At 39.9% G+C, this 10,963-nt stretch overlaps 4 protein-coding genes across 11 annotated transcripts; 2 read left to right on the top strand and 2 right to left on the bottom strand.

Moving 5' to 3' along the window:
- Positions 1-26: 26 nt before the first annotated feature.
- On the top strand, positions 27-3,296 carry AT1G05950 (uncharacterized protein). Of its 5 annotated transcripts, none has more exons than NM_001331607.1 (11): positions 27-390; positions 499-934; positions 1,012-1,159; positions 1,354-1,464; positions 1,580-1,733; positions 1,818-2,030; positions 2,113-2,328; positions 2,444-2,510; positions 2,591-2,734; positions 2,815-2,881; positions 2,973-3,296. In NM_001331607.1, exons 1-10 carry the CDS (start codon positions 226-228, stop codon positions 2,823-2,825), a joined length of 1,665 nt encoding a protein of 554 aa, NP_001320694.1. In that variant the 5' UTR covers positions 27-225; the 3' UTR covers positions 2,826-2,881; positions 2,973-3,296. The 5 variants fall into 5 exon arrangements, with proteins under 5 accessions (NP_001320694.1, NP_172086.2, NP_001320696.1 ...); NM_100476.3 differs by having other exon boundaries at positions 2,591-2,745; NM_001331605.1 differs by having other exon boundaries at positions 2,591-2,745; positions 2,815-3,296.
- Positions 3,297-3,696: 400 nt separating this feature from the next.
- Positions 3,697-6,587, top strand: CAT9 (cationic amino acid transporter 9). Of its 4 annotated transcripts, NM_100475.4 has the most exons (8): positions 3,697-4,004; positions 4,090-4,499; positions 4,579-4,755; positions 4,827-5,051; positions 5,164-5,340; positions 5,437-5,673; positions 6,023-6,118; positions 6,195-6,587. In NM_100475.4, the coding sequence occupies exons 1-8, from the start codon at positions 3,755-3,757 to the stop codon at positions 6,330-6,332; spliced, it is 1,710 nt and encodes a 569-aa protein (NP_563754.1). In that variant the 5' UTR covers positions 3,697-3,754; the 3' UTR covers positions 6,333-6,587. The 4 variants fall into 4 exon arrangements, with proteins under 4 accessions (NP_563754.1, NP_001322444.1, NP_001322446.1 ...); NM_001331601.1 differs by having other exon boundaries at positions 3,697-4,499; NM_001331603.1 differs by having other exon boundaries at positions 3,707-4,004; positions 5,437-6,118; positions 6,195-6,549.
- A 176-nt stretch (positions 6,588-6,763) lies between these two features.
- AT1G05930 (B3 domain protein (DUF313)) lies at positions 6,764-8,279 on the bottom strand (the record flags this gene model as incomplete). The annotated part of the gene is made up of 2 exons (NM_100474.2): positions 6,764-6,848; positions 7,408-8,279. 2 exons carry the CDS (start codon positions 8,277-8,279, stop codon positions 6,764-6,766), a joined length of 957 nt encoding a protein of 318 aa, NP_172084.2.
- Positions 8,280-9,442: 1,163 nt separating this feature from the next.
- AT1G05920 (B3 domain protein (DUF313)) lies at positions 9,443-10,919 on the bottom strand. The gene has a single exon (NM_100473.2). It carries the CDS (start codon positions 10,651-10,653, stop codon positions 9,706-9,708), a length of 948 nt encoding a protein of 315 aa, NP_172083.1. The 5' UTR covers positions 10,654-10,919; the 3' UTR covers positions 9,443-9,705.
- Positions 10,920-10,963: the final 44 nt, after the last annotated feature.

Below are 10,963 nucleotides of genomic sequence, written 5' to 3'. Positions count from 1 at the left end.
AAACAATAATAATAATAAATGGAAATGAAAAACACGAAGTTTAGATGATCTTGAGAGAGAGAGAGAGAGAGAGAGCTGACACATATCACTCTCTCTCATTTACCAAAAACGGTAATTGGAGAACAAATCTAGGGTTTTCCTTTCCCGGTAAAGTTGTTCACTTTCTGTCTACCCATCACTAAAAATCGCAACTTTCTTTTCTCTTTCTTCTTCTTTTCGGGTTTTATGGAGGAAGTAGATTGCAGTTTACCAGTCACGAAGACCACGGATTCTTGTCCGACAGAGGACGCCATTCGAGCTTTATTAGAAAGCTTAGTCGACCCTTTGCTTCCATCAAAACCAACTGATGATCTTCCTTCCACTTCTATCCGTGAATCTGTTGCCAAACAGGTGGGACTTCGAAATCTCTTAAATTGGTTTTCTTAATTAGACTGCAATGCCTTGTTTTTAAAGTTCTGTTTTTTTCTTCTTTCAAAAATGGTGTTTGTTTGATTCCAGGTTCATGCTGTTGTGTTGCTCTACAACTATTACCACAGAAAAGACAATCCTCATCTTGAATGTTTGTCTTTTGAGTCTTTCCGTAGCTTAGCTACTGTTATGAAGCCTGCTCTGCTCCAGCATTTGAAGGAAGATGGTGGTGTTTCAGGACAAACCGTATTGCTGGAGAAGGTTATTGTGGATGCATGTAGTTTATCCATGAGCTTAGATGCGTCTTCAGATCTTTTTATCTTGAACAAGTGTCCCATAAGGAGAGTTGCAGTTCTGTTGGTTGACTCAGAGAAGAAGAGTTGCTATCTTCAACACAGTTCCATCACACAAGGTGTCTGGTCTCTACTTGAGAAACCCATTGAAAAGGAGAAAGCCGCTAGGGAAAATCAGAAAGAAGAGGGCGTCTTTCAAAAAGTTGCATTTGCTGTTGTTAAGGAGGCCACAGGTTATCTTCAAAGACTGATCATTTGGTAGTAGCATTCTTTCTGTAAGTTATTACTAACTGTTTTGAATCTTTTGCAGGTGTTAATCACAAGGACATTGTGATCTTGGAGAGGCATTTGGTATGCTCCTTGAGTGAAGAGAAGACAGCAGTCCGCTTTTACATAATGAAGTGCACTTCACAAGACAAATTTTCTGGAGAAAATCCTGTCGAAGAAGTGCTTAGTTGGTAAGTTGACTTTGGTATGCTCTAGCTCAAATGACTCCCAAATTTTGGCAAGATGGTTATTCAGCTGTTATCCTTAAACTCACTTTACTTTACATTAGTTGCATGATTGGATCATTCTTTACTTTTTGTAAGTACAAGGAGGTATTGACATGATATTCCTAACCATCTTCTTTTGCTTTTCTCTATGAAAATAGTATGCAGGGTCCTTTATTTGAGAAGAGCTTTTCCGACTGGACTATGAATTCTATAGTGGAATACTTTCATGTTCTTCCATATGCCACTCTCATAGAAGATTGGTTTTCCAGGTTTAATTGCATCCTTTTTTTCTTCCTAAATTGTTATTCCTTAACATTACTTTGAGTTTGTTTGGTATCATTTCTAGTTTAGGGGTAGCAATATAAGTTTATTGTGCTTTTTCAGGCGAGGAGATACCGAATTTGTGATAGAGAAAGAACCAGAAGCTGTATGTGATGATATCGAAAGCAACAAAGTAGATGCAACCAAGGAGTCGGAAGTTTCCGACATTTTTGAAAGACGAGAAAAAGCTGCTTTAAAAAGGAGATATGAAATTAAAGTATGCTCTCATAATGATACTTGTATTGTATGGTTGTGTTAAGGAAAATGGTATTACAAATTAACTTAAGAATTTAAATTGCAGGCCAAAAAAGTTGCCGCTCTACTGAGCCATCCTGGAGCTAGAGGAAAAGCTACGACGAGGTTGCAAAATCGGTACTTAAAAGGAAGTATGAGTGGTGCGAAGGAACCTAATGTTCACTCGGAGACAGTAGTTGCGTTGAAGGCTAAGAATGTAGGTAATGAAATGAGCCCTTGTAAGGATAACTATTCGAATGGAGAGAAAGGTGGTTTCGAGGTGAAATCTGAAATCTACACTAACAATTATATATTCTCAATTCAATCTTCAAGTATCCTTTATCACCCTTTTGTAAATGCAGGTTGCGTCTGACCCAAAGGAACTTAAAGAAAGAGGTCTCCAGAGGAAGAAAGCTGTTCCTGACAGACTTAATAGCATTCATAAGCTTAATTCAACTCCTGCTTCTGCTCATAACTCTAATCCAAATCTTGAGGAGCTACAGACGTCTCTTCTTTCTAAAGCAACATCACTATCCGAAACTGCATTGAAAGTTCTTCTTTGCAAACGAGATAAACTGGTAATAACTGTAGAATTTGATCAAAGATACACAACACAGCAAAAAAACTGATTGGCAATAGCATATATATCCTTATTTTATGATTAAGAGCTGCTCTCTTTTTCTCTGGCTGCAGACTCGTCAACAGAGGAACATAGAAGACGAGATTGCTAAATGTGATAAATGCATCCAGAACATCAAAGGTATGTATATATACATATACTTTTCCTTTCTGCACAGCTTTGTTTTTACATGAATCTTAGTGATCTCGTGGGTGTTATAGGTGATTGGGAGCTGCAATTAGAAACAGTACTCGAGTGCTGTAACGAGACATACCCGAGGCGTAACCTTCAAGAATCTCTTGACAAGTCAGCATGCCAAAGCAACAAGAGGCTGAAGCTCAGTGAAACTCTTCCTTCTACTAAAAGTCTGTGTCAGGTTAGTTTATGGTTACTTTAATCATTTCTTGTTCAAAGAATTAAGATTCATTGCCCCTATTTATTGCAGAGACTCGATGATATCTGTCTCATGAATAACTGGGTACTACCAAACTATCGTGTGGCTCCATCAGATGGTAAAGTTTTGAGATCATTTGCCAAACTCGTAGTTCAGCTCCATTACTCCCTTCAGATTTGCATGTTGATGTTGATGCTTTGTTCAAAAAGGTGGATATGAAGCTGAAGTAAGAATCACGGGGAATCATGTCGCATGTACAATACATGGAGAGGAAAAGTCTGATGCTGAGGAAGCTAGGGAATCTGCGGCAGCTTGCTTGCTAACAAAGTTACAACACGACACAGCAGCCAACTTATCATGATTATGTGAGATTCAAGAACAACTCAGAAACCAAACTAACTTCCAGCATGAGTAGAAAACAACCCTGATTTTGATATGTATGGCCATTTTGGACGAATAGCAAGATTTGTACAAAACTCCATCCTCTGGTTGAGATTTTGAGATATATTACAAGAAGTCAAAGGTATTAACTGATGCAGAAACTAAAGTAGAACCAGAATCATGTTAAAAACCTAATCCTAAGCCTCCTGCATTTAAAACAATCCTAGAAACTCAAAAACCCAACAAAGTGCTAAAGAGGGATGAAAGAAATCCTAGTAAAAAAAAACCCTAATATTGTTAACTAGACCAAAAACCTCAACAATGGCCTGAAAGATTAGACCAATATGAATCTCAACAGACACAAGAAACTTGTCAACAACGAAAATAGGAGCTATACTGTCTCATGGCAAAACAGAGGACTCCATCGCACCTAAAGGCCCAAAGACAGATGTCGTCGCGAGCTTTCAGTTCATTAGAGGGTTATTGGGTTTAAGTGGTCTCTGTTGGGCCCAATGGTTGGCCCAATATTTATTGATTTGGATTCTGATTATCCCGGGGGTGATTTCAGTCATCGTCTCGATCAATCTTCAACTCTCAAATTGAAGTTTCCATGGGAGGCCACGAAGGTTTCAGCAACCAACGCCTCTCCTCCGCCACATGGTTCTCTCATTTCCGTGCTTCAGCTCTCCGATCTAAATCACTGCCCCCTCCGTCCTCGCAGACTGCCGTTCGCTCCACCTCTGGCGACTCTCTGGTTCGTCGCCTCGGCCTTTTCGACCTCATACTGTTGGGCGTCGGCGCTTCCATCGGCGCCGGTGTCTTCGTCGTCACCGGAACCGTCGCTCGCGATGCTGGACCTGGTCAGTTGAATGAATTACTTTTTCTCACCACCTCCTTGATTCGTTCAGAATCGCTTAGTGATTATTGCTGCCGTTGCGTGCCTAGGAGTCACAATCAGCTTCTTGCTAGCTGGAGCATCGTGTGTGTTGAACGCTCTCTGTTATGCTGAACTTTCATCTCGTTTCCCTGCTGTTGTTGGTGGAGCTTACATGTACTCTTACTCAGCTTTCAATGAGATCACAGCTTTTCTTGTTTTCGTTCAACTCATGCTTGACTATCATATTGGCGCCGCTAGTATCTCCCGTAGCTTGGCCAGCTATGCTGTTGCTCTTCTTGAGCTTTTTCCAGCCCTCAAGGGCTCTATTCCTCTCTGGATGGGAAGCGGCAAAGAGCTCTTGGGAGGGCTTCTCTCTTTGAATATTTTGGCTCCCATTTTACTTGCTCTCTTGACCCTTGTTCTATGCCAAGGTGTGCGAGAATCTTCCGCTGTCAACTCCGTTATGACTGCTACTAAGGTAAGCTTCTTTCCTTTTAACCTTCTCTTCTTATCTTTACCAAAAAAAACTCTTCTTCACTATATTGTTTCTTCTGTAGGTCGTGATCGTTCTCGTTGTGATTTGTGCCGGTGCTTTTGAAATTGATGTAGCAAATTGGTCTCCTTTTGCGCCTAATGGTTTTAAAGCAGTTCTCACTGGAGCTACTGTTGTCTTCTTTTCATATGTTGGATTTGATGCAGTTGCTAATTCTGCTGAAGAATCGAAGAACCCTCAGGTCTGCCTATATATATGTTGAATGTACATACTATCTACAAAGTCTCTTATGTCTGTTTAATTCTTGTTCAGCGCGATTTGCCAATCGGAATTATGGGGAGCCTTCTGGTTTGTATCTCGCTGTATATTGGCGTATGTTTGGTGCTCACCGGGATGGTCCCTTTTAGCCTCCTCAGCGAAGATGCTCCTTTAGCTGAAGCCTTTTCATCAAAGGGTATGAAGTTCGTCTCAATCTTAATCAGTATTGGTGCTGTTGCTGGACTCACAACTACTCTGCTTGTTGGTCTTTATGTTCAGGTGATAATATATATATATGTATTTCTTTTGTAATTTCTTTTATTATGTACTTGTATATTATGCAAACCAAGGTAACACTCTTGAGTAATCATATGATATTTCGGATAAACAGTCCAGGTTATATCTGGGACTTGGAAGGGATGGTCTATTGCCTTCAATCTTTTCCAGAATACACCCAACTCTTCATACACCTCTTCATTCTCAAATCTGGTGCGGCATTGTAGCTGGCGTTTTAGCTGGCATATTTAATGTACATAGTCTTTCCCATATTCTGTCTGTTGGTACATTGGTACGTCAAGGTCTTAATTTTAAATATCTCTTTGCTTTTCTTATTGATACTTATACTTTCCAGTTTAACATTATTTTCGGTGTTCCATTTCTTCAGACTGGGTATTCAGTTGTTGCGGCTTGTGTTGTGGCATTGAGACTGAATGATAAAAAAGATAGAGAGTCGTCCAATAGATGGACATCAAGTTGGCAGGAAGGCGTCATTTGCCTTGTTATAATTGCATGCAGTGGTTTTGGTGCTGGCGTATTTTACCGTTTCAGTGCTTCAGTTATATTTATTCTCCTCTCAGTTGGTGTGGCAGTTGTTGCTTCAGCAGTTCTTCATTATCGCCAAGTAAGTAGCCTTAAGTATAAGCCTTAATTCCATAGCACACTCTTCTTAATTTCATAGCGCCAAAAAAAATAAAATAAAAAAACCAAGTTTCACCCCTGTTAAAATGCTAGATACTAAGTCTTTTACTGATACAGCATAAAATAGAGACCACCACTAGCATGTTCTGGCACTTAGAACTCTACAGTGATACTATGAAAGTCTGTGACTATTGAAGTCTTTGCATTCTTGGTTTAGAGGAGAAGTTTGTTAACATCAATTAGGAAATATACCCTCATGGTTGTCTCCACAAATCAGGCAAATGCCTTGCTAGCTATGCTTCATGTTAAACCCCTCAGCTTTTCGCTTCCAGGCTTATGCTCTGCCTCTAGGTTCTGGGTTTAGCTGTCCTGGTGTACCCATTGTGCCATCCGTTTGCATTTTCTTCAACATCTTCTTATTTGCTCAGGTACACGCTAAGAACTAACTTTATACTAATTTCACATACCATATGATCTACCTTTGATTTTTCCGCTACTGTGCAGTTGCATTATGAAGCATGGATAAGATTTGTTGTTGTCAGTGTGCTTGCAACTGCCGTTTATGCCTTGTATGGGCAGTACCACGCAGATCCGAGCATGTTGGATTATCAGAGGGCACCTGAAACTGAAAGCGACGCTTAGTAATGCTACATTATAGTTGTGTTACTTAAAGCCATTTGTAGAGTTGATAGCAAGTTTCTGCGTTTCGTGAGAGACATACTGTATGTCACATACATATTCAGGTCGAGTTTAAGGATTGGATGGGATAAGGCAGTTAAACATTATTGTTGTAAAGAAGTTAATAAAAGTATGCTTGTGCATTTCAACTAAAGCCTTGAATGACTGAAAATGGCTTTTGTGCTACCAAATAATCCCAGAAGCTAGCAATGTTCACATAAACATACTCAATGTTAGAGTTATTCAACGGATCATAGTATAGAATCAGAAACAACAAGCTTACTAATAACAGACATCCAAACCCTCTAGCATTGTAGTAAGACCAAAACCCTCTAGAATTGCCCCAACTTAGCCGGCTGTACAAATGAAGATCAATCTCCACAGAGACAAGAAGCTTAGCAGAGACGGCGAGCATTGGAAGAGCTACTCTGTCTCAATGTAAGAGGAGGAACAAGAGCAAAACAGAGGATTCCACGCCACCTGAAAGACCAAAGACTGATGTCTTTCTGATTTACCCCTCTCGGTGACACCACACGCCTCTTGGGGCTCGTGGTCTCCCGTTAGACACAAAGATGGAGTCTTCTTGGACTCGGCAATGTAGTTTTGAAGAAGGTTAAAGAAAAAGGCGATGAAGAAGAAGTGGAAGCCCCATTAAGATTTTGTTGTGAATGAAAACTGAAAAGAGTGACTTTGTTGTTTTATATAGTTCGTTAATCCGTTCTGATTTACTTCGTTTTCCTCTTATAATAACTCTAAAGGTATAATCTTTTCTTTTTCTTTTCTTGAAAGCATTATTTAGAGAGTGTATTGTATTAAGCATGAAACAGAGACTGTGCTAAGCCTCCTGCATTTTAAACAATCCTAGAAACTCAAAAACCCGACAAAGTGTTAAAAGAGAGATGAAAGAAATCCTAGTAAAAAATAAAAACCCTAATTTTGTTAACTAGACCAAAAACCTCAAGAATGGCCTGAAAGATTAGACCAATGTGAATCTCAACAGACACAAGAAACTTGTCAATGACGAAAATAGGAGCTATACTGCCTCATGGCAAAACAGAGGACTCCATCGCACCTAAACGCCCAAAGACAGATGTCGTCGCCAGCTTTCAATTTATTAGCCTTAACAACGTCGTTCCAGCCACAACTCAGAAAGTAATTCTGGCCCCATCTCTTCAAAATCACACTCCACTTTTGAGACCTTTGATCCACGAGAATGGCTCCAACTCCCATCGTCTCATCATTGTAGGTATCTTCTTCTAGGATACTCCGCTCCTCAGGCTTCAAGAAGTCGTTACTGATTAATCTGTTGAAATGCATTGAGAAACGGCCATGTGTCGTTGTGATCACATCAGTTGTGGACAGAGTCTTCTCTAAGATAAGTGTTAGGTCTTCTGCTCTCATGTCTTTCATCACCTGGCGAAGCCACCACCGCATCTCCCTGGCCGTCCTTGAATAACAAGTTACCACTGGTCTGTTGAATCCACAGCGATGTAACACCTCAAGCATCCTAGGGTGTGTGTACTCCGTTAAGAACGAAGAAGGAGACCATTGGTGATAAGGGTTAGGTGGGTTTATGGTCTCCGTCTTCTTGTAGTACTCAGCCATGTAGTAGTCTTCTTCGAAGGGTAAGTTTAAAGAAGAAGAAGCCCCATTAGGGTTTTCAAAGTTAGGTTGTGGGTATCTAAGCGCAGGCCTTATCTTTCTGGGGACATGACTGAAGAATTCCCTCTTCTCGCTCTCTTCCTCGTATTTTTCTTTCTTTTTGATAAAGACGTGGTCTTCTTCTTTACAGACAATCTTGGCTTTTCCTTTTCTTGCGCGTTGTTCTTCATCACTCAACGTAGCCGCCAATTCATAGTTCATGGACATCGTGTTTCTCTCAGCCGCGTGATCATCGTCGTTTGTCGTCATTGTGATCTGAACCCTTACTCGAGAAGCTTGAGGAAGAAGGACTTTTGAGAGAGAAAGAGAATGAGAATGAGTGTTATTAAATAGTTAAAATCAGTTCTGGAATGGTAACATTCCTTTTTTACCTTTCAGCAAATAGGTTAATTACTGTGATTAATCATTAATTATGACCCACTTGCCTTCTTTTTACATCATTGTATTTGGAGATTGTGTGTATTATGCATTGAATGGAAATCTATGAGCGATGGCAAAAATGTATAATCGTCCATTTTTTATTTTTTTTATAATCTTGATAGTTTTTACCTTTATATAATTTTAAGCGAAAATCAGGAATCAGTGCAGTGAATTTGCCTAATGAATGGACTTTGGATTCATGGGTCAAGCGATTGCTGTAATTGATATTTGGGCTCAAATGGGAGTAGACCCAATCAGTTCATTGAATTTAGGCCCATTAAAGGACTCAGTGTATGAGAGAATGAAATTTGCAAAAAGAGAGAATTTATCGCTTCGATTTTGTTAGTGTCTTTGCATAAAAGTTATCAATGTTGTGATCTTCTTGTAGTTATGTCAAGGTCCTCCTCAATGGTCTTGTGCTCTATACTTTTGTCAATGAATATGTCGAGAAAAATCATGATTCATAACTATTGACTTTGGGCCTTCCAAGACTGTTTAGCCATGCTCTCTCAACATCTGAAGATGGTTGGACAAATACTTACTGGTTCAACACATTTTAAGATTGAATCTATTCAACTCAGAGGTGTTTGATCCTCCTCGGCTATGGCGAAGATTGTGAAAATGTTGTGTTGATGTTTTCATATGGAGGATAAATTTGGTTTTCAGTCAGATAGCTAATGCATTGAAGTCAAGATAAGCGTTTGATACGTCAAATGTATTGGAGTCAAATGTATTTGAAGAACTACATTATATTGGATGCGGAAGAGAATATAGTCTTCAGTTTGTCACTCAAAAATCACAACAAGGGTCTTAGTTCTGCAGTGCCATCATCAGAGGAACTCAAATTGACCTCAATGCCTTCGAATCTGATGATTGAGTTCGACGAAGAACTCAAGAACCTTCTGGATTCTGCTTTAACATGAGTACAATCTCTGATCCCTAACAGTTTCTGTATGAGCATTTTGGAGGAATGTGCCAAATACCATATTGGACCAATTTCGTCCCACAGTTATAAACTTTTTGTATCATAGTAAATCACAGATATTACCAATGCAGTAACTAAAGTAGGCCTAAAAGTCACTAGCAATTGAACTTGATATGTGTGCTTGTACATCAAGCAACAAAACCAGAGTCATGTCAAAAGTATACTAATGGAAGAGAAACCCCAACAAGATTAAGATCCAATTTCTGTACCAAAACCCTAGCAACATCTTTATCACAATAAAACCCTAATACTCCCAAAAAACCCTTCTTTTCACTTATCTAAAGACTCAACAACAGAGCTCGTTGGAGGAACAAGGGCAAAACAGAGGATATCGTTGGACCTGAAAGACCAAAGGCTGATTTTGTCGCCTTCTTTCAGTCCATTAGTCTCAACGACGTTGCTCCATTCACCTCGCAACACAAAACTCCAGTAACTGCTCCCTGAATCAGTCGTCATAAACCATTGTTTAAAACCCATGTTCCACTTCTTAGTTCGCTGATCAACAAGAAACGCTGCAACACCCATATTCCCTTCGTTAGTGATTTCGTCTTCATCAATCAACCTTGACTCGTCAAGCGTCAAGAAATCGTTTTGGATTACGGTATTGATAGGGATTGAGAGTCGGTTTTGACGTGGATCAACATCGTTCGAGTCCAGATTCTTCTCTATGATTAGCTTCGGATCACCAGCGCCGTTCATGCGACTCATAACCTGGAGAAGCCATTGCGGTTCTTGTGGGTGTTTTGGTGGGACGAATTCGTAAGAAGTAGTCTTTTTTCTTCTGGGGACGTTACTCAAGATTCTATCCAATATCACATCTTTCTCTTCTGGGACACTCTTGGGGACAGAAGCAACTTGAGGCGCTGGATCATTGCGAAGGTATGCGTGAGGTTCCCTTGTTCCTCTGGGGACGTGATCGAAGGTTCTCTTCCTTTTCGCATCTCTTACTTGTGCGACAGTCTTGGGTTTTGTTCGGTTATCACGCGAAATCATCTCTTCTCTTCTCTTACCTTTCCCTTCTTTTACTTGTGCGACAGTCTTGGCCTTTTTTTGGTTATAACGCGAAATCATCTCTTCCCTTCTCTTACCTTTCTCTTCTCTTACTTGTGCGACAGTCTTGGTTTTTTTTTGGTTATCACGCGAAATCATCTCTTCTCTTCTCTTACATATCTCTTCTCTTACTTCTGCGAAAGTCTTGGGTTTATCACGCGAACTCATCTCTTCTTCTATATCGGTGAGAAGTTGTATGAATCGCGAAAGCCAAAGGAGTTGTTCAAAACGTAGAGAAGAGGAGCACAAGAATTGCAAAGTCTAAATAAACGAGGAGAGAGACAGAGAGAGCTTTCAAGAAAATGGTGAGATTGGGTTTGTTTTTATAGCGTTGACAAAAAGTCTCAATGCGTCGGCATGATCTTCCCGCTCAAATTCATTAACGGTCATAACAGAAACCCGAGTGAGAGCCAAAGAATCTAGCCAAATATTATTTTCTTCTTTGTTCCTTTTTTTTTTTTTTGACTAAACACCGTTT

Source organism: Arabidopsis thaliana, assembly GCF_000001735.4.
Source record: "Arabidopsis thaliana chromosome 1 sequence".
In the NCBI taxonomy this organism is placed as follows: Eukaryota; Viridiplantae; Streptophyta; class Magnoliopsida; order Brassicales; family Brassicaceae; genus Arabidopsis; species Arabidopsis thaliana.
This window is presented reverse-complemented; position numbering and strand designations above follow the sequence as displayed.